This window comes from Podarcis muralis, chromosome 2 (assembly GCF_964188315.1).
Source record: "Podarcis muralis chromosome 2, rPodMur119.hap1.1, whole genome shotgun sequence".
NCBI lineage: Eukaryota > Metazoa > Chordata > Lepidosauria > Squamata > Lacertidae > Podarcis > Podarcis muralis.
Genome location: NC_135656.1, coordinates 7436693 through 7458679, shown reverse-complemented (window position 1 = coordinate 7458679; position 21987 = coordinate 7436693). Strand labels below are relative to the sequence as shown.

The 21987-nt window shown below is 43.8% G+C and overlaps 1 protein-coding gene across 2 annotated transcripts in view; it reads left to right on the top strand.

Moving 5' to 3' along the window:
* SLC4A8 (solute carrier family 4 member 8) overlaps positions 1 to 21987 on the top strand; it is an 82388-nt gene that overhangs the window by 38569 nt on the left and 21832 nt on the right. For both annotated transcript variants that reach the window (XM_077923824.1, XM_028721477.2), the window contains exons 5-14: positions 181 to 341; positions 7864 to 8049; positions 9295 to 9383; positions 11075 to 11232; positions 14100 to 14187; positions 15412 to 15558; positions 18059 to 18162; positions 18895 to 19069; positions 19979 to 20112; positions 21280 to 21525. In XM_077923824.1, the coding sequence (XP_077779950.1) occupies positions 181 to 341; positions 7864 to 8049; positions 9295 to 9383; positions 11075 to 11232; positions 14100 to 14187; positions 15412 to 15558; positions 18059 to 18162; positions 18895 to 19069; positions 19979 to 20112; positions 21280 to 21525 (1488 nt within the window). The remainder of the gene's footprint in view (positions 1 to 180; positions 342 to 7863; positions 8050 to 9294; positions 9384 to 11074; positions 11233 to 14099; positions 14188 to 15411; positions 15559 to 18058; positions 18163 to 18894; positions 19070 to 19978; positions 20113 to 21279; positions 21526 to 21987) is intronic.

Below are 21987 nucleotides of genomic sequence, written 5' to 3'. Positions count from 1 at the left end.
CTGAAGCTAAGCAGGTCTAGTGATTGGGTAAGAGACTGCCTCCACCTTGGGTTCTGGGAAAGGATATAAATGTAATAAAATAAATTTGCACATTGGTACTCAGCACCAGGGTCAAGGTTTTTTGTTTTTAAAAAAGCTGTTCCTATTGATTTGGATTGTGTTGGTGTCCATCACTTGCAGGTGGGTGAAGTTTGAAGAAGACGTGGAAGATGGAGGAGAGCGTTGGAGTAAACCCTACGTTGCAACCCTCTCATTGCACAGTATCTTTGAGCTGAGGAGCTGCATCATCAATGGGGTTGTCCTTCTGGATATGAACGCAAGCACCATCGAAGAAATTGCAGGTGCCCGTTAAGGATGATTAAAAAGGAAAGGAACAGAGTCAGCGTGTAAGGTGGAGTGGAGCCCGAGGCAGAAAATCCAAATGGCATCCTCCTGCTTTGCATACAGCAGACCCCAATTTCACTTCCCAGCACCTTTTCTTAGTAGTGGGGTGGAGATTAGAAGGATGTTTTTGCCAGAGACCCTGGAGGGCTGTCTCCTGTCAGGCAGGCAGTACTGAGCCGTATATGGGCCAAGGGTAAAAGGCAGCCTCATATACTCATATTAAAGGTAAAGGGACCCCTGACCAGAAGGTCCAGTCGTGGCTGACTCTGGGGCTGCGGTGCTCATCTCGCTTTATTGGATGAGGGAGCCCGCGTACAGCTTCCAGGTCATGTGGCCAGCATGACTAAGCTGCTTCTGGCGAACCAGAGCAGTGCATGGAAACGCTGTTTACCTTCCCACCGGAGTGGTACCTATTTATCTGCTTGCACTTTGACATGCTTTCGAACTGCTAAGTTGGCAGGAGCAGGGACTGAGCAACGGGAGCTCACCCCATCGTGGGGATTTGAACCCCCGACCTTCTGATCGGAAAGTCCTAGGCTCTGTGGTTTAACCCACAGTGTCACGTGCGTCCCTATATATTCATATTAGGTAAAGGTAAAGGTACCCCTGCCCGTACGGGCCAGTTGTGTCCGACTCTAGGGTTGTGTGCCCATTTTAGACACATTAAATGCACGTATTTTACATGGTCCTGATTAGACTTGGTCAGGTTGGCTTGCAACCTCAAGATTTCCTCGGAGTCTGAGAAAATTGTTATGGCTCTTCATGATTTTGTTATGGTTGTTACAAGAGGAGTGTACTTTCCAGCAAAAATATGTGTGTGTGTTGCATGCTACGTATTTCTACTAAACTGTGCTAAAAATGTTTTTTTTTTTTTAATGCAAATGTTCCGCTAGCTTTCATGACGATGACTTTTTATTTTTTTAAAAATACCATCAAACCTGACCTCACACCATTGGCAGCCTTGTGAGACTTGCCCATTAAGGAGTTGATTAAGATATTATTGCCAAAGCCCCTGTTTGCTATGGAAAATGCTATCTCTGTTTGCTGTAACAGACTCTAGTCATCCTCTGCAGGAAAGTACACACACTTGTGAGTGATGGAGGAACTGCCCTGAGCTGTTAAAATCTGCATCTTTTGGAACTCTGTGAAGTTCAAGCTTACATGGCTGCCTGGAAAACAGAAAGTTGCTTGAGGCATTTTTGTAGCATTCGTTTTCAGAGGCAGTTAATCTTTTGCCTGATAACCAAAGTCATGTGTTCATGGAAGAGTCAGTGGGAGACTTAATGGAGCTTTCTTAATTTTTTCCTTCCAGGAAAGTAGCTTTGTAGAAATGGGCTCTTGATTGACAAGATTCCATTCAAGCCCTCTGGTATCTGATAATTCTGAGCACATTTCCTTCCCACAAGGGTTACCAATATCAGTCAATTACGCAAGATATTTCAATGAGGCATTGTGCTGCAGATTGCTTCTTATTTGATTAGATGCGCAGAGAAATAAAACTGGCTCAGATTGTGGAAGCGAACTGCATTATCTTGAATGGGGTTGCAGATGCATTATTTAGACAGTGCTTTAGCGTTTCACAAAGCTTATTAACTGAAGGGAAACGCCTGCTTTCTCAGCAGAGACACAGAGGGATTGTCTACACCGCAGCCTTCTGCATCACAAACCTGCACATGGACTTGGTTTCTGTGGCTTCACATCTGGCATATACTGTATTTTTTGCTCCATAGGGACCATAGGGCGCACCTAGTTTTTAGGGGGGGGGGAAATAAAGATTTTTTTATCCCCCCCCCCAGCCCCAAAGAGCAAAGAAGCCAAGTCTTGGCTTCCTCTTTAGCCACATGCAACCTCTCCAGCCGGGAGAAGCTGTGCGCAGCTTTGTTTTTAGCCGCGGGGCTGGGACGGGGGAAGCCCGAGCTTCCCCTGACCCCAGGTCCCAAATCAGGTGCAGGAGCGGTGTCGAGATTGTGTGCAACCTCGCCGCCGTTACCGGGGCTTGTAGCCGCGGGGCTGGGATGGGGGAAACCCGAGCTTCCCCCGACCCCAGCCCCCAGAACAGGCAGCTATCCGCAAGCCTTCTGAACCTGGCAGGAACTCCCGCCGGGCTCAGAAGGCTTGCAGATAGCTGCCTGAAGCCCAGGGAGCGAGAGGGGTCGGTGCGCGCTGACCCCTCTCACTCTCCAGGCTTCAGTGAAAGCCTGCATTCGCCCCATAGGACGCACACACATTTCCCCTTCATTTTTGGAGGGGAAAAAGTGTGTCCTATAGAGCAAAAAATATGGTATATGTTTTAGAGAGCCAAGGACTTAGACTGTTTATAGAGAAGAGGAATCGCTTCTGCTTGAGTGATGTTTCTCTGGCTTTGTTGGCACTTCGGAACACAGAGTCAAACCATGGGCCCATTTAGCGCAGTATTGTCTGCACTGACTGGCAGCAGCTGTCCAGGGTTTTAGGCAGGAGTCTTTGCTCGCCTTACCTGAAGCTGCCAGGGATCGAACATGGAAGCCACTGAGCTATGTTTTTTGTTTAATTTTGTTTAATTTGTATTAAGTTTTTCATATTTTATTACATTTCAGTATCAAAGAATTAGAGAAAATAATAATAATAATAATTCATGACTTAAAACATTGCTTAAATAAAGCCTTGACCTTTCTTTCCTCTAACAGACTTCCATATCTCATTACCGATTTCTCCACATTCCTAAATTCACTTTTTTACCTTAAATCAATCTTTTAAAAATCACCTTCTTATAAGTAAATCAGCTCCTTAATTTCCCATTACCAAACATTTCAACTTAAACCTACAAACGTATTCAACTGTTTACAATTTTCTTTCATATAGAATATAAATTTGCCCCAGTCCTTTTGAAACAAATCAACATGGCGATTTTGAATCTTCCCCGTCAGCTTCGCCAGCTCCACATATTCGACCATCTTTACTTGCCAATCTTCCAATGTGGGGAGTTCTTGTTGCTTCCATTTCTGGGCCAGGAGTATTCTTGCGGCCGTTGTTGCATACATGAACAAATTTACATCTTTCACTTGAATTTCCTCAATTAACCCCAACAGGAAGCCCCTGGTTTTTTACTGAAATTATACTTAAATACCTTTTTCAATTCATTATATATAGTATCCCAAAAGGCTTTAATCTTGGAGCAAGTCCACCACATGCTATGTTTTATCTTCACTGTTTTATCTTCAGCATTATTGGGGAAAAGATTACACACCTGCCACACTTGGAGGGTGGAAATGGATATCCTACACAATAGCAGTTAATGCACAGAGACTGTCATAGGCCATGAATTAAGGCAATTTGTTGTTATTCTCCAGGAAATTCAGGGTAGAGAGCAGCAGTGCTGAACTAACCTGATGACTGGATGGTAAGATTGGGTCCCACTCCTCACAGTCTGGAGCTCTCACATCCTTAAGCACCTACAACATGATTATTACCAGTCTGTTCTAACTCAGGAACAAAGGATCCTGCCTTCTACTGTGTCAGACCACAGGCCCTCTGGGGTTTCTGACAGGGGTCTCTCCCAAACTCTACCTGGGGATGGTGGGGTTTGAACCTGGGACCTTCTGCATGGAAACCAGATGTTCTGCCTTTGTGCCATGGCCTTTCCCCTCAAGTCCCCTTACAAGTTGTTCCTGTAGCTCAGTGGTAGATCACTGGTCTTGGGTTGACTCCCTGTCATCTCTACAAAGAGTAAAGAACCTTCAACTCCCATAATTCCTGGCTGAGACTAATTGGGAGTTGGGAGTCCAACAATGAATGGTGGGCCACATATTCCGTACCTCTGATGTAGGAAACACTGGAAGTCAGGGCTAAGAAAGGTCTCTGTTCAGGACCATGGAGAGCTGCTCTATTCAGGGTCGCTAGGTGGTCCTGGGTTCAGTGGAGCAGTGGGCTATGAACATAAGGCTGCACATGGTATGCTTTCCCCCCCTTACACTTAAAAATCTCATGAAAATTGCACACAACCCCACCCATCCCCTACTCTCACACAACATCCCTTAGTCTCCCATCAGCCCCATCTTGTCATTCCTCTGGTTGTATTTTGCTTTCCATCCTGGCTCTAGGGCCACCAATAGTTATTTTCCTTTCTTGGTTTAGATGGGTTTTTGAAAAGGTCTGGACAAATTCTTGGAGAGTAGGGTTACTGTTGGCCATTAGTCATGATAGCTAAATGGAACCTCCATGGTTAGGGACAGTCTCTTTCTGATACCACATGCTGGGAACAGAGAAGAGGAATGGCTTGCTTGTAAGCTTCCCACATATATCTGGCTCTACTTAAAAACAGTGAGACAAACCCAGTGGAACTGGGTGTGATCCGGTAAGGGTATCTTTGACATTCTTTCACTACTAAGGGCCAAGCTAGATGTTATATTAGTTTTACTGTTGCGTTAAAAGATGCCAGTAGCGGCTGCTATGTGTGTACATTGAAAATTACAGTAAGCCTTCAATTTACTCGGGGGTTTCATCCTGGGGATCATGCCTAAAGCCAAAATTGTGTATAGTTAAAATCCATTGGGTTCAACGGCAGGCAGGACCCCCTCCCGAACCCCACCTCCTTTTCACTCCCTTTTAAATGAATTATTTTTTTTGCTACACACATAAAGCTGAATGTGCACAAGTTAAATGCATGTAAGTGGAGGACTTACTGTATTGGGATTGCAGCTGATGGGAGAGTGCAAGCCTCTTCTCCATTTTTGCAAACCTGAGAAAATTTGGTCCTCCCGAGCAGCTGTTGGAAGGAAAGCTGTCATTGGCTCTCGCAACTGGTCTGACAGCTGTGACCATTCCTGGACTGAGAAAGCTTGGCCACAGTAGTTCATACATGGGTTAATTCAAGACTGGATTACTGCAATGCTGTGAAGCGTGGGAGTTCCCCTCTCCCTTCGGTAGCTCACAGATAAGAATTAACGAGCAGTTGATAGATTTATAGTCCTTTTATTTATGTGATTGTAATAGTGGGGCACCGGAATCGTTGCATCACATAATTTTTGACTGTGCTTTTCACTTACCGGCCAGGAGCAAGTTTCTTGCTCAATATCTTAAGGGAATTGCCGATGATACGATTGAAGCCAAACTGAGATATCTACTAATTGATGATGACCCCCTAAAATCACTCATGGTTGCCAGATTCCTGATCAGCGTCCTATCCCTAAAGAAGAGAAATGGTCTCCTGTGTGATTCGGACAACACCTTTAGACCATGACCTATGTTTTAGGTGATATCACCATTGTTTTAAACCATGATCTATGTTTTAGGCGATATCACCATTGATATCCCAGATTAATTTATGAGCAGAGGGCGATGTATAGGTTACAAATTTATTGTAATGTATGATGGTGGTTTCTGTTTTGTATGATGGTGGTTTTTGTTTTTGTTTTGCTTCGGTTACTGTTTGTCTTTTGTAAGTTTTGGTGATTTTAAATTTGGAGGTTTAAGTATAATATGTTGGTATGGGAAACTGTCGTGTAACGGGCCAATGGCCGTAATAAAGATCAATCCAATCCAATCCAATCCTTTTATTACAGCATCATGTTGCAAGCACAAACAGGGAACCCTCCGCAAGGAGATCAGTTGCCTACTCTGAATCCTCCTTCTGACTTCCTCAACAAGGGGGTGCCAATGGGAAGTTCCTCCCGCTCTTTGCCTCCTTTGTTCTCTGATACGTGTGGACCTCGGAGTCCATGGGGAGGGGGGTTCCCCCCCACTCTCAGTTGATGTGTCTCCCAGCTGCCCCCTCCCTTCTGGATCTCTTAGCATTATCTCATAGCTGGGTAAAAAGTTACAGATAGGTAGCCGTGTTGGTCTGCCATAGTCAAAACAAAAAAATTCCTTCCAGTAGCACCTTAAAGACCAACTAAGTTAGTTCTTGGTATGAGCTTTCGTGTGCATGCACACTTCTTCAGATACGGTATCTGAAGAAGTGTGCATGCACACGAAAGCTCATACCAAGAACTAACTTAGTTGGTCTTTAAGGTGCTACTGGAAGGAATTTTTTTGTTCTGGGTAAAAAGGTAAAGGTAAAGGACCCCCGACAGTTAAGTCCAGTTGCGGATGACTCTGGGGTTGCAGCGCTCATCTCGCTTTACTGGCCGAGGGAGCCGGCATTTGTCCGCAGACAGTTTTTCCGGGTCATGTGGCCAGCATGACTAAGCCGCTTCTGGCAAAAACAGAGCAGCACACGGAGACACCGTTTACCTTCCCACTGGAGTGGTACCTATTTATCTACTTGCATTTGACATGCTTTCGAACTGCTAGGTTGGCAGGAGCTGGGACCGAGCAACAGGAGCTCATCCTGTCGCGGGGATTCAAACCACCGACCTTCTGATCAGCAAGCCCTAGGCTCTGTGGTTTACACCACAGCACCACCCACGTAGCTGGCCAACTCCTCCTTAATCTATTTAGCTTCTGTATCTGCCTCTCTCTCTGCTTCTGAAAACACTAGAGGTGAGCCCCCCCTCCAAATATTCCCCCTCCTCTTCTGAGAGGAGCTGATCTGCCTGCGACTGCATTCCTCAATCTTCAGATCCAGACCATTCCCTGACAAACGCGCTGTATGTGGGGCTTCCCTTGTGCTTGATCTGGAAGCTGCAGTTAGTGCAAAATGCTGTGGCACAATTGGTAGCAGGTGTGAGACCTTGTCAGACCTGTGCTGAGAGGTCTGCATTGGTTGCCAATTTGCTTCTGGACCAAATTTCAGGTGTTATTATTAGTAAATAACCACTAATAACCTTAACCACTTGGAACCAGTTTAGGCACAAAATTGCCTTAACTCATAGATGACCACTCAGCCACTTCAGTCTCTGGAACTGGCATTTGTAAGAAACCAGTCTTTAAATGTGGCAGTATCTACACTTTGAAACTCCCTGCCTATTGACACTAGGCAGGTACCTTCACTGCACTCTTTGGGGCACCTGCTAAAAACATTTTTCTTTAGACAAGCCTACCCAGACTTGGACAATGTTGATGTACACTTTAATCTGTATTTATTTGACTGCCATCAAAAAAATATTTTCAATTGATGTTTATAACTGTTTTCACTGTGAATTTTATTGTTTATTGTCTTTGTTGAACTTCTTTGAGGTTTTATGTGTATATATATATATATATATATATATATTTGCTTTCGTAGATTTTCACGGGTATAGGAATGCAGGTTTTGGTGTCCTCGGGTGTCTTCCCGTGTTACTGGAACAGAGCTGTTACTGTTCCAGTAACAAGAAGCCGAAAGCACCAGCCTGAAGATGACGAGTGAGACCTCGTCGAAACGTCGCCTAGACACCCCAACTTTTACACGGGAAGACACCCGAGGACACCAAAACCTGCATATATATATATATATATATATATATATATATATATATATATGGTATATATATAAAGCAATCAAGTGGTTTTTGAATTTTATGAATTGCAATAAATGAATGGTGCTAAAAATTTTAATGACTTGGAGTTTCTCCCTTTCAGACATGGTTCTGGATCAATATGAACCTTCTGAGGAGATTGATAAGAAAACCCGCAAAAAAATCCGGGAAGCCCTTTTGAGGAGTCATCACCATCAGAATGGAAAGAAGAAAAACATCCTCCCAATTGTCCGCTCTTTAGCTGATGTCTCCCAGAAAAAAACTGAACCTCCCTCGACAGATAGAGCAGGTGAGAGTCTCTGGAGGTCTGTACGGTCTGGTTGAAATAGCACAATAACCTGAGCATCTCCTATCATGCCTCCCTAGCATCCAACCAGTCTTCTCAGTTCCACCTTTGTTCTGTTATGGAGTCCAGGGCAACATACACATGGTTCCCAGGAGGTCTCACATCCCGACATAGACCTGCTTAGCTTTAGCAAGTTGGTGCACTTGTTTGCCTTCAGGTGATACTCTAGGACCCTTATTCTGGCTAATTTGTCCTCCAGCACTAAAAAGGTAAAGGACCCCTGGCAGTTAAGTTCAGTCGCGAACGACTCTGGGGTTGGGGTTACAGTAGCAATACAGTGGTACCTCAGGTTAAATACGCTTCAGGTTACAGACTCCGCTAACCCAGAAATAGTGTTTCAGGTTAAGAACTTTGCTTCAGGATGAGAACAGAAATCGGGCTCCGGCGGCTAAAGTGTTGCTTCAGGTTAAGAACAGTTTCAGGTTAAGTACGGAACTCCGGAACGAATTAAGTACTTAACCTGAGGTACCACTGTTCTAATTTAATTTTTTTATTTCCTTTTTTGTTGATACACCGAGGGGAAAAAAGGAAGAAAAGCAAAAATACAAATGAAAATAATAATGAACACAAAATTATTTACAAAACAATAAAGCAAGATTTGGTCTTTGAACTATAGGCCTGACCTTCCGTCTATTCCTTACTTCAATTATATATTGCTGGTTGCCAATACACACTTATATAATAATTTAACTAATCCTTAATTTGTCTTAGATCTCGTGTCTTTCTTAAAGCTACTACTGAAATTATTCGAATGCTGTGACAGAGTTTAAACTGCTGTAATTATTTTTCAAATACACTTTAAAGACCTCCCATTTTGAGACAAATTCCTGTTTTGGTTTGTTCTTTATTTTTATTTTTTTGATAGACTATCTAACTCCATATATTCTGTCAATTTTTGAGTCCATTCATGAATAGAAGGGATTTCATCACTCTTCCATTTTGAAGCAATAAGAACCCTTGCTGCAATTGTAGCATATAAAAAGATGCTCTTCATTTTTTTCGGAGTAGCAATACTCTTAACGAAGAAGCACCATCCACATAAAGTTGGATATGTGGGTGAAAACAAATGCTTCATGTAATTTGTGCTGAGAAAAGTGCACTTGGTGAAAACGTATCTATAGACAGTGATATTCTGAAACTATTAACATGCAATTTCATCTAGAATTATTTCTCTTCATTTCTTCCTAGGAGTGAGCTCACCAAGTGCCCCACCTCCTCCAGGCCTGGACGCTAAGAATGGAATAATCCATGATACCACCCCAACAGACTTAACTAAGGTGCAATATTCTTCGCTCGTCTATTCAACTTAAACACTGTTGTTTGACTCTCAGTTTACTTATGTTGCTAATAAGATATATAAATCCCCCAATAAGATTCAGTTCAAAATTAAAACAATAAAATTGTGCTGTTTGGATTGCAGAAGAATCTTCTTTTTTTTTAAAGAGAGCAGTGTGATAATGTGTACCCCTAGGGATATGCAAAACAGTTTCAAAGGGTACGCAGCATATTTTTATATTTTTTATCATAGTAGAAGTTTTATATTGTATTATATATAATAAAGCAATACCGTATATTGCTGTAGAGCAGGCATGGGCAAACTCAGCCCTCCAGATGTTTTGAGACTACAATTCCCATCATCCCTGACCACTGGTCCTGTTAGCTAGGGATGATGGGAGTTGTAGTCCCAAAATATCTGGAGGGCCAAGTTTGGCCATGCCTGCTGTAGAGATATGTAGAGTAGAACTGTACCTCGGGTTGAATGTGCTTTGAGATGAGCGCGTTCGAGTTGCACTCCGCTGCAACCTGGAAGCAATGGAGCGTGTTACTTCCGGGTTTTGCAGCTTGCGCATGCGCAGTTGCTCAAAATGATGTCGTGCACATGTGCAGAAGCGCTGAAACATGACCCGCGCACACACAGATGCGCGGACACTGGTTACGTTTGCTTCTAGATGCGAAGGGGCTCCGGAACGGATCCCGTTCGCATCTAGAGGTATCGCTGTAAAAGCAAATTGCTGTCCAGGAGCAGATAGCCATTATAGACTGTCTCTTGCTAGATTATTGACATATAGTCCTGGTCCATTTTTTTTTCAATGTACACTTAGGCGTGGGCATTTTCATGGGAGAGACAATAGGTGAGAGAACAGTTGAAGATTCCTCACTGCTTGGCAGTTCTTCCCTGCAATTGTCCTTCCTGCCCCTGTTTTACTATGACAAGTGGACTTTGGTTTTCCTTGCAAGATATAGCTCTACTGCCTCAGTTTGCTGTTCTGAGTGTGTCCAGACAGATCTTGCTGTTTTTGATCAATTGGCCAGTGTGGAATGGTCAGTTAGGTAAAGGCAGGCAGATCTCTGGTATTCTGTAGCAGGAATATTTATTATGGAGGAGCAATTGTTTGTTTGTTTTTTAATGAATACATTTGAGGTAAAGTCTTGATGGCTTATCTGATCCCTTGTTACCCTGCAAAAAAGAAAAAAGTCAAAGTCAGTGAAGAGGGAGTATCCCCAAAATTACACATGAAAAGGTGGAATAAGCCAATCAAAGCTCATATATACAATTTAACAGAGTGGTAGCGAGGACCGTCAAGCCGTGTGTTCAAAACAGATGTCTAAGGACAGTCTCACAATAGTCTTTCAAAAGTTTCAACAGAAGACGTCTCAAAAGTTTCAAAAGTAAAGTTTATCAATAGTCTTTCAAAAGTTTCAATGGAAGACGTATGGATAGACTTTACTTTTGAAACTTTTGAGACAACTTCTGTTATTCCTATAATTTGAATGATATCATTATTCTGTTATATATTCTCTACTAACTATTAGCCTGCTTGTTGCTTTTGTATTGTTGTGTTTGGTTCTTATTGCAACACAGGGGTTTGTTTTGGGTGAAAAGGAGGAGTGCCTTGTCTGTGTGGGTGAAAATGCTGGTCAAATTGTATCTCAGCCCTAGAAATTATGCCCTGTTCTTTGGAATTAGGCAGAGCTTCATTTTATGAAGAAGATTCCCACTGGAGCAGAAGCCTCAAATGTTCTTGTGGGAGAGCTAGATTTTCTTTCTCGACCGGTTATTGCCTTTGTGCGCTTATCACCAGCCGTTCTTCTCCCAGGCATGACTGAAATTCCTCTTCCTACCAGGTAAGAGTTGTTGTTACTGTTGTTTTGTTGGTTGTTGTTGTTGTTTAGTCGTTTAGTCATGTCCGACTCTTCGTGACCCCATGGACCAGAGCACGCCAGGCACTCCTGTCTTCCACTGCCTCCCGCAGTTTGGTCAAACTCATGCTGGTAGCTTCGAGAACACTGTCCAACCATCTCATCCTCTGTCGTCCCCTTCTCCTTGTGCCCTCCATCTTTCCCAACATCAGGGTCTTTTCCAGGGAGTCTTCTCTTCTCATGAGGTGGCCAAAGTACTGGAGCCTCAGCTTCAGGATCTGTCCTTCCAGTGAGCACTCAGGGCTGATTTCCTTAAGAATGGATAGGTTTGATCTTCTTGCAGTCCTTGGGACTCTCAAGAGTCTCCTCCAGCACCATAATTCAAAAGCATCAATTCTTCGGCGATCAGCCTTCGTTATGGTCCAGCTCTCACTTCGATACATCACTATGTTTTGTTGGTGTTGTAGGCTTAAGAACAACAACAACAATTTGTGATAATGAGAACTTGTATGCATGCCTGTAATTTGCCCAGCTGTCATTTTCCTTTTCCTTTTTGCAGAATTTGGAATATTGTGCTTAATTATTATAATTTGTCCACACTTTGAGCCAAAATTGCCAATCATTTCCCCTCTGCTTTTCTTCAAATTAGGATAATAGAAACTTGCTGATTGAGTAAAACCTCAAAAAAAGAGAGTAGAAAGCAAGCATTTCTACAAAGCAGAAAACCTATATAAAGCAAGCATTTTTGTTTTGTACTGTTATGATATATTCGGAAATGAGAGGTCTTGTGTGCTTGTGCTTGGGAGATTGAAGATGTATATTGATGCTCTATATTTACTCCAGGATATAACATTTGCTGCATAAAGTGTGGAGATGGTCTTCCTCTGGGGAACCAACCCAGATTAATTAGGAACGGCGTGGGTGGTGCTGTGGGTTAAATCACAGAGCCTAGGACTTGCCGATCAGAAGGTCAGCGGTTCGAATCCCCGCGACAGGGTGAGCTCCCGTTGCTCAGTCAGTGGCGTAGCGTGGGTTGTCAGCACCCGGGGCAAGGCAAGTAATTTGCGCCCCCTAACCCGTGGATTTGCACCCCCTAACCCATGGATTTGCGCCCCCTAACCCGTGGATTTGCCCTAACCCCAGATGTTGCGCCCGGTGCGGCCGGCCCCTCCTGCACCCCCCACGCTACGCCACTGTGCTCAGTCCCTGCTCCTGCCCACCTAGCAGTTCGAAAGCACATCAAAGTACAAGTAGATAAATAGGTACTGCTCCAGCAGGAAGGTAAACGGCGTTTCCGTGTGCTGCTCTGGTTCACCAGAAGCAGCTTAGTCATGCTGGCCACATGACCCGGAAGTTGTACGCTGGCTCCCTCGGCCAATAAAGCGAGATGAGCGCCGCAACCCCAGAGTCGGTCACGACTGGACCTAACGGTCAGGGGTCCCTTTACCCTTTACCTTTACCTTTAGCTTAGTGAGTAGGGAAATCCAGAATGTTCCTTCCCTTCTGTTCCCACTTGATATGTTTTATGCTGCCGCCATTGAAACCCTTGTTGTCACAGGACAGGAAGAAGGTGCAATGCCTGAATTGGAAGAGAGGTTGATGTCACCTACCACCCCAAATTCCCCGAAATGCAGGAGGGCCAAAGGAAGCCTGCAAGCATGAGCTGGCCCCAGTTGGCTGGGGCTGGGAGGAAAGTGAGCCTGACATTTCAGCTTGGTGCCCCAATGGGTTGCAGAGGGAACTTGACTCTGACAGTGTGTATATCTGGGATCCCAGTCCTCTCCTCACTGTGATCATTGAACTATGGTTACCAGATTTTTTTCAATGAATCCGGGGACACTTTTTTTTTTTTGGAAGCTGAGTAGCAACAGGGAGTCAGTTGTGAGGATGGTGAGGCAAAAGACCCTGGGCCCAAGCACACATGCATTTTGTATTAAGGTGCAAAGCCCTTCTTTTGCACCCTGTGAAACATAAATGCGCAGAGTTTTTTAAAAACTGGGCAATGGCGTACCGCCTGCCCATGACTCCTGAACCTCCCCATATCTCCTTCCTCCTTCCTCCTTTGTTTTGACTGATCGGGGGAGGCTTGGGAGTCACAGACGGGTGGCTGTTGCCCAATTTTTTTAAAAAAAACTCTGCACATTTATGTTTCACAGGGTGCAAAAGAAGGGCTTTGCACCTTGCCTGGCAGAGAAACCACATGCCTTGCACCCCTCCTGGGCAGCGCCTGCCCACCCATGACCCCTGAGCCTCCTCCAATCTGTCAAAACAAAGAGGGAAGGGGGAAGGAGATCTGTACCGCTGGACGTCCCCAGTTCCCCTTTGGCAGTGGCAGCGGCAGCGAGCAGCTCCTGAAGCCAGCCAGAGCCGACTGCGCTACCAGGCTGGCTCTGGGCTGCTGAGGCTGCCACTGCCATGTTTCCCGGGGACAGATTTGCAAATCTGGGGATGGAATTTGTCCGGGGACAGATTTGCAAATCGGGGGACTGTCCCCGGGAACTGGGGACATCTGGTAACGCTACATTAAACTGCATCACAGCATCATGGATGTAGGTGGTGAGGAGGTCGTGGAAGACAGGCTTCATCTGAGCCCAGTTTTTCTTCCCATACTTTTGAAATGTGACATGTTACATACTTGGCTTAAAGAAGGCATCCCCAAACTCGGTCCTCCAGCTGTTTTGGGACTACAACTCCCATCATCCCTAGCTATCAGGACCAGTGGTCAGGGATGATGGGAATTGTAATCCCAAAACGGCTGGAGGGCCGAGTTTGGGGATGCCTGCCTTAAAGGAATGTTAACTTCTCAAAGCCTTAAAAAACGTCTGCCCCATTTCCCCCCCCTCTCTTCCTAGGTTCATGTTTATCTTGCTGGGTCCATTAGGGAAAGGACAACAGTACCATGAGATTGGAAGGTCCATGGCTACCCTCATGACTGATGAGGTACAGTAAAATAAAAAATATATTTTCACCCCTTTTGTTTGCATTGCTTTGCCTTTCTGCCATAATTCAAGCTTCAGGAAGAATGTCACAATGATAAGAGAATAGAAATGCAAAACTGTTGCTAGAAATATGAGACATTTTGCTCAGGCTGCTACCCATTTTGTGAAATTCAATTTTTAAAACAATAAAGAAGCAGAAGAATGGCAGATGCAACTGATAGACTATATGGAATTGGCAGAAATGACTGGCAGAATCCGAGACCTGGGAGAAGAGCTGGTGGAAGAGGACTGGAAGAAATTCAAAGACTACTTGCAAAAGCATTGCAAATTGTATGAATGTTAGAATGATGCGGGATATAAAGATAATATGGTATTAGCGATATAGTTGAAAGGTGTATGTAAAAATGGTCAACAGAACAAGGGTGAAGTCAGAATAATATTATGTCAAACTTAAACAAAATGGAATAATGGGGAAAAACTGGAGACATAATAGTGGAAATGTATAATATGAAATAAGATTTGAAAGAAGGTGAGGTACTGCTGAATAAGATTCTGTAAAAGGGAACGCAGAAAAGGGAGATGCGAGGGAGTCTGGAAAGAGGATTATGAGAATAATATCTAAGAAATTGGTTTTTTTTCTTTTTTATGTCTTTTCATGTATTTTCTCTTTTGTTTTTTTTGATGGGCTTTTTACTGTGTTTTTTGTTCTGATTTTTGAGTGGTGTTTTTTCTTTTTTCTTACTTTGTATTGTGAAGTTTGTTTTATTGTTTGAAACCTTAATAAATATCTTTAAAATAAATAAATAAATAAAACAATAAAGAAGCAGATATATTAACATTATACATTAGAATAAACTATATGAGCATTGTTTGGGACAGATTATGGAAAGCATATAATACTGCAATGGTCATCCGACCCATTCTATATTCAACCACACTCTTTTTTTGAAGTAGAAGCCTTTCGTGGCTTGGTAAAAGACTTTATACCCCAACAGCCTGCATATTGCTCCCACTTACAAGATAATGCAATGAAAAATATGCAATGAAAATTATAATGCAGTGAAAAATATCTTGTTACCTATTTTTCAGGACAAACAAACCAATAGCTGAGATTGCAAATTATTTATTTGGCAAAACATCATGCAAATTTCATATGGCTTTGTTGTTGTTGTTGTTGTATGTAATGTAACAGACTGATGGCTTTGTCTTGATCTCCTGTCTACAGATTTTCCATGATGTTGCTTATAAAGCTAGGAACCGTAATGACCTTTTAGCTGGGATTGATGAATTTCTAGATCAGGCGACGGTGCTACCACCTGGAGAATGGGATCCATCAATTAGAATTGAGCCACCAAAAAATCTCCCTTCCCAGGTAAATAATGACTTTCTTCTCCGGTACACTAGAACACGATGGCTGTGTTTTTGGAAGCGATGCCTTTGTACTCCGTAGGTTGGTCCCTTGATTAGGCGGACAGTGTTAATAGTGTAATCAAAACCATGTTACATTTTAAGGCTTTCCACCTGCTTACCCACACTAGGGCCCTGAAGGAGAGTCTGTTCAGCCTTTTTGGAACATTGAACTATAGGGGAAAGGCCCATGTTGTCTCTCATATGCTATTGCACATGATGTACAGGATTTGTCTTTCGGTACCTTTGTTGTATTGGGACGCAGGTGGCGTTGTGGGTTAAACCACAGAGCCTAGGACTTGCTGATCAGAAGGTCGGCGATTCGAATCCCTGCGATGGGGTGAGCTCCCGTTGCTCGGTCCCTGCTCCTGCCAACCTAGCAGTTTGAAAGCACACCAGTGCAAGTAGATAAATAGGTACCGCTCTGGCGGGAAGGTAAACGGCGTTTCAGTGCGCTGCTCTGGTTTGCCAGAAGCGGCTTAGTCATGCTGGCCACATGACCTCAAAGCTGTATGCTGGCCACATGACCCCAAAGCCGGCTCCCTCGGCCAGTAAAGCGAGATGAGCGCCACAACCCCAGAGTCGGCTACGACTGGACCTATTGGTCAGGGGTCCCTTTACCTTTACTTTTGTTGTAAACATCACTTTTTGAGAGTTTGTCCAGTGGAAACAAATGACTTGCTGCAGGCTGAAACAAAAGGGAAATAATATGGGTGGGGCTTTTTTTCTGTCCACAATGAACTGAAATAATTGAGAGCATCTGGCTTTGTCTAACCCTTTTGTCTGGAAGGAGTTGTACTATCTGTGACCTGCCAAGCTGAATGCAGCTCACCAGGCATGTAGCCTGTTAGAGGCTCAGTAATCATCTTCTTCTTCTTCTTCTTCTTCTTCTTCTTCTTCTTCTTCTTCTTCTTCTTCTTCTTCATCCCTGACTGTCTAGACCAGGCTTCCTCAATCTCGGCCCTCCAGATGTTTTGAGACTACAATTCCCAGCATCCCTGACCACTGCTCCTGCCAGCTAGGGATCATGGGAGTTGTAGGCCAAAAACATCTGGAGGGCCGAGGTTGAGGAAGCCTGGTCTAGACTGCTAATTCACTTGTCAGAGCAGAATATACTGAGTTCAATCAATCAAACCTTTATTGCATTAGCATACAGCCATAGCAGGATAAGACAAAAATGCTAGAGACAAGCAACCAAACAAAATTCAAAGCGATATTACTGGCGTTATGACATTTAAATTACCCTAAGACAATAATGTAAAGATTTAGTTGCCAGCGCCGGGAATCTAAAATGCGGATGTATATAAAGCATATAATGGCCCAAAATAGGCTCGGCACATTAGGTTAAAAAGGTAATAAAAAGAATTAAAACAGGTCCAGGTCTAGGACACACTACCCAGTCAGAGTAGCCCTGAGTTTCAAAGCCTGCACTATAAAGATTGCCACCCCACGTGAAATTTGGGGATTTGCGTCCACAAGAAGCGATTTCAAACAGTCTTCCTTAGATGTGATGGTGGACGGGATCAAGAGGAGGAGCTTAGTTCTTATTAGCTCATAAATAGGGCAGTAGAAAAAGAAATGTATGAAGTCCTCTACTTCATTCATTGTGCATGGACATAGACGCTGAGTAATAGGGGTCTTAGAGTAAATCCCCTGCAGGAAGGCCGTGGGTATAGAATGGAAGCGGGCCATGGTAAACGCTCTTCTCAAATTGGGCTCCGTCAGGTCTATCAAGTAGTTGGCAAGTGATCTTACCACTTTCACTTTAGGGAGCCACATGGAGAGGCGAGCTGTGGTGGACTGTGCCCGGTCCATGGCCTCGTCTCTTGTAAGAATCCAGGCCCGGATTTTATGTTGGTCCCAAGATGACAGCGTGTCAAGATCTGGGAGGGAGTAGCGTGCAGTAATAGTCTCCATGGCCTTGGACCATTTGTTGCTATGAGAACAAGTTAAAAATATACTGAGTTGAGTTGGAGTGTTTACCTATTATGGTGGAAGAATGTGGCCGACTTGGCTCACATTTGTAGTCTTTTGTTGCAAATTTGCGACTCCATCACCCAAATATATCTTTCGATGATTTCAATCGTTCTCCCTTGCTGCCCCTTTTGCCTAGAACCCCATCTCATTTCCTTCTTTCAAATTCCATCTCAAAGCACCTTGATTCCCACTTTCCTACAGAAATTATGCACAAAGATAATGAACCCGTTGGGTGATTGCTTCAGTGTCAGGACAGAGGACAGCCTGCCATAAATATAGCATGCCTTCATAGGCATTACACTGATTGACTCAATCCACTGTCTATTGCTTCTTTCTTTCCTTATTTTCACTTTCTTAGTTCCATTCAAGCCCAAATGCTGTTTTCATGTCTGGATTGGCTCCAGTTACTTTCACTCAGTTAATGAACTATTCCTTGATTCCTTGGATAGAAATTAATGGGATTGTTCATAATGTTCCCACTTTATTAGGAAAAGAGAAAGTTACAGGGAACACCAGGAGCCCCTAATGGAAGCATTAGCCAAGAGGACGCAGAAGATGATCATGGTGGGCCAGAACTCCAGCGAACGGGAAGGTATGTTCTAGGTGCCTCAAATGGTTTCTGCTATAGGCCACCTTCCCTCTTCCATAGCACTAGAGCTTGCAGAGTGTTTATGGTCATCCAACAAAATTGGCAGTAGATTCAAGGCAGACAAAATAAACCACAATTCTTCACACAACAGGTAATTTAAAGTATGACCTTCACTGCCACACAAGTTGGTGATACACAAGTACAACTTCTGTTTTTGAAACATTGGTCCAGGTGGCTTTCATAGCATGGAGGGCCCTAGTCAGAAGGCTAGTTAGAAGTATGAAGTGACCCAGCAGTAAACCTCATTACTTTTTTATAGTGGAGATTCAGAAGTCCAAATGATTCTAGCAAGTGCAGATGCCCATTTATAAGTAATGCCCAAATTAGCCACAATTCAGGCCGTCGTTTTGTGAATTGGTCATCTGGTTGCCTATAGACAACAATTTTATAGAGGATCAAGGTGGTGTGATGAAGATATCATCCTCCACTATCTGCATGTGTGTGCGTGTGAAAACACACCCACACCCACACACCCACAACTTTCACCCCACACTCATTTGGGGTGAAATAAGATTTTTGCAGAACCTGACATGATAATTGGATGAGCACGACTAACACTACAATCATACCACTTTCAACTATGCCTCTGTCCCTCTTTTGTTAACTCCCCTGTGGAAATCAAATGATGTGTCTGCCCACCTTTTTCTTGTTGATCTCCCTGTATTTTCTTTGCAGGCTGTTTGGTGGCTTGATCTTGGATGTGAAACGGAAGGTTCCTTGGTACTGGAGCGACTATAAAGATGCTATGAGTTTGCAGTGCTTAGCTTCCTTCCTCTTCCTGTACTGTGCCTGCATGTCTCCTGTGATCACCTTTGGGGGGTTGCTGGGAGAAGCAACAGAGGGAGAAATAGTAAGAAAGTTCCCCCCTCTCCTTTCATGTGTTATGAATAATTCCTAGGTAGCATTGCAAAAAAGCAGCAAGCATTTAACTTAACTGCTGCTCTTCTACATTTCAGGTTTGTGTGCTGTTCAGCATTAATAGAGCCAATGTTTTTATCTCACTGTGACAGACTTCATCACTCAGTTTGTGTGGCCAGTGACACATCTCTGAAGTTATGGAATTTTAAACCCCCAGGAGAATGTGGCCTTCAGGTGTTCATTTTTTACAGAAGACACATTCTCCATAATCTCTTTTAGAACAGAGGGTGAGGGTATGTACTTAGGATTCCTCACCTTGACAGATGGCCTCTGAACACTTTTCAACCATGCTTTGTATTCAATCAGAAAATGCTCAGTGTTTGGATTTCCTTTTTAATTGATTTACTAGACTTATAGACAGAATGCAATACTTAAAGGACATTCATGAGTCTGAATATAAATTAAAGGGTGACAGCTATTCGGGAGTAAGTTGATCCATAATAATAAGGAGTGTGAGAAATAACCTGCCACTGCAGAAAGCAGAGGCTGAGGGCTATTGAACCTGAAAACTAGTGCCATTTGAAATTGCTTCCTGAGCTATCTATCTCCACACAGTTAGCTTATTTGTAGGGAAAGGATGATTTTTCTTTATATTGCTGCACCTCCCCCACTCACCACAAACTCTGCCAAAAGAAATAGGTGGCGGTGGTGAGACAATCAAGCAATAATTGCAAAGAGAATGCCGAAGAAGCCAAAACATGGAGGCTGTTCTATAGGTATCAGAATCTCTGAAAGTTCTAATTTCGCCTCTGCTGTAGAATCTGTAGTTAGGTGAGTTGAATGGACCAGTAGTCTGACTCAACATGGCCACCCTTCTGTTTTTACCTGTTCACACCTGCAGAGTGCAATAGAATCTTTGCTTGGAGCCTCAATGACCGGGGTGGTGTATTCCCTCTTCGCTGGTCAGCCTCTCACCATCTTGGGAAGTACTGGGCCGGTACTGGTCTTCGAGAAGATTTTATTCAAATTCTGCAAGTAAGGCTGTGTGCTCTCCTAAGGGGCAAACAATTGTTATAGTTTGACAAAAGGACGTGGAAGAGAGACAGAGACAGACAGAGACAGAGAGAGGGCGGTCGGTCGGTCTAGTGAATGGACCTAATGTTTCTCCCCTTACCATACTTCCCTGCTTTGGTGTGATCTGGGGCTAATCGTGATGCATAGCAAGCCAGGGGGGCAAGTGATGTGGGAAATGGCAACCTGCCATGATTTTGCTCCTCATGATTTGCTATGTTGTCCCCTAAGTGTTTAGGGATGCCGGTGGCGCTGTGGGTTAAACCACAGAGCCTAGGGCTTGCCGATCGGAAGGTCGGCAGTTCAAATCCCCGCAACGGGGTGAGCTCCCGTTGTTCGGTCCCAGCTCCTGCCCACCTAGCAGTTTGAAAGCTCGTCAGAGTGCAAGTAGATAAATAGGTACCGCTCTGGCGGGAAGGTAAATGGCATTTCCGTGCGCTGCTCTGGTTTCCCAGAAGCGGCTTGGTCATGCTGGCACATGACCCGGAAGCTGTACACCGGCTCCCTTGGCCTGTAAAGTGAGACGACTGGTCCTAATGGTCAGGGGTCTCTCTACCTCTCTTTTACCCCTAAGTTTTATGTTGTGAATTGCCCTGATATCTGTGAATGAATTTAATAACTGGAGAGGGACAATGCCCCCCTCCTCTTTACTCTCACAGAAATGGTTGAATGCCATCAACCAAGATTCTGAACATTGGAAGTTCAATTATTTAATTAAATTCATTTGTTTCCAGTCCTTCATCATACAATGTGGTCCACATCCAGTGGAAAAGACACATGGGGAGAGCCCTACCCACATGGCGTTGGGCCTCTAAACTTTAAAAAAGTGGCAGAAGATAAAGCGATGTCATCTGTGATTAAAAGGGTTCATTGTGGCTGGAGATAATATTTATGACTGTGTGTAATCAGTAGTTGAATTCAACTGGACTTAACCGTCCAGGGATCCTTTACCTTTACCGTTTAAGGATGGTAGAGTTTGGCCACAAAGCAAAACAGAGTCAATAGCATTTTAGGATCATTTACTTAACTCTATATTGCATTGTAGCTTTTTTCTGTTCTGATTAGGGGTTTGAATTAAATTCTTTCTGCAAGGGAGAGAGTCTAAATTGGTCTTCTTCTTCTTTTTTGCAGAGACTATGACCTAAATTATCTCTCTCTACGAACTTGCATTGGCCTGTGGACTACATTCATGTGCGTCCTCCTTGTAGCAACTGATGCCAGCTGCCTTGTGTGCCACATAACTCGCTTTACAGAAGAAGCGTTTGCCTCTTTGATCTGCATCATTTTCATCTATGAGTCTCTAGAGAAACTGATTAAGTTGGAGAGAACCTACCCATTTCATATGCACACGGATCTTGATCAACTGAGCTTGTATTAGTGAGTTACTGTTGCTCTTCTTGTTTAAATGTAGCCTATTGATTTGTTTCGGTTTGTTTGAATTCACTGAGTGCTCTGAGAATGTCTGATGCACAGAACTGGGAACAGTGGCGTAGCGTGGGGGGTGCAGGGGGGGCCGGCCGCACCGGCCGCAACATCTGGGCTTAGGGCAAATCCACAGGTTAGGGGGCACAAATCCACGGGTTAGGGGGCGCAAATTACTTGCCTTGCCCCGGGTGCTGACAACCCACGCTATGCCACTGACTGGGAAGCAAAGGAATTGCCCCAGCAATGGTTAAGCAAATACTAGTGCATGATAGATTCACTGAAATGAACACGCTATAATAAAAATAGATCTAGGTATATCATTCCATTCATATATTGGAGGCAGTGGAGGAAATAATTTTAGTTGGATGGAGCTCATTTAGTGAAGAAGATAACAGAGGTCATTCAAAGGATTTT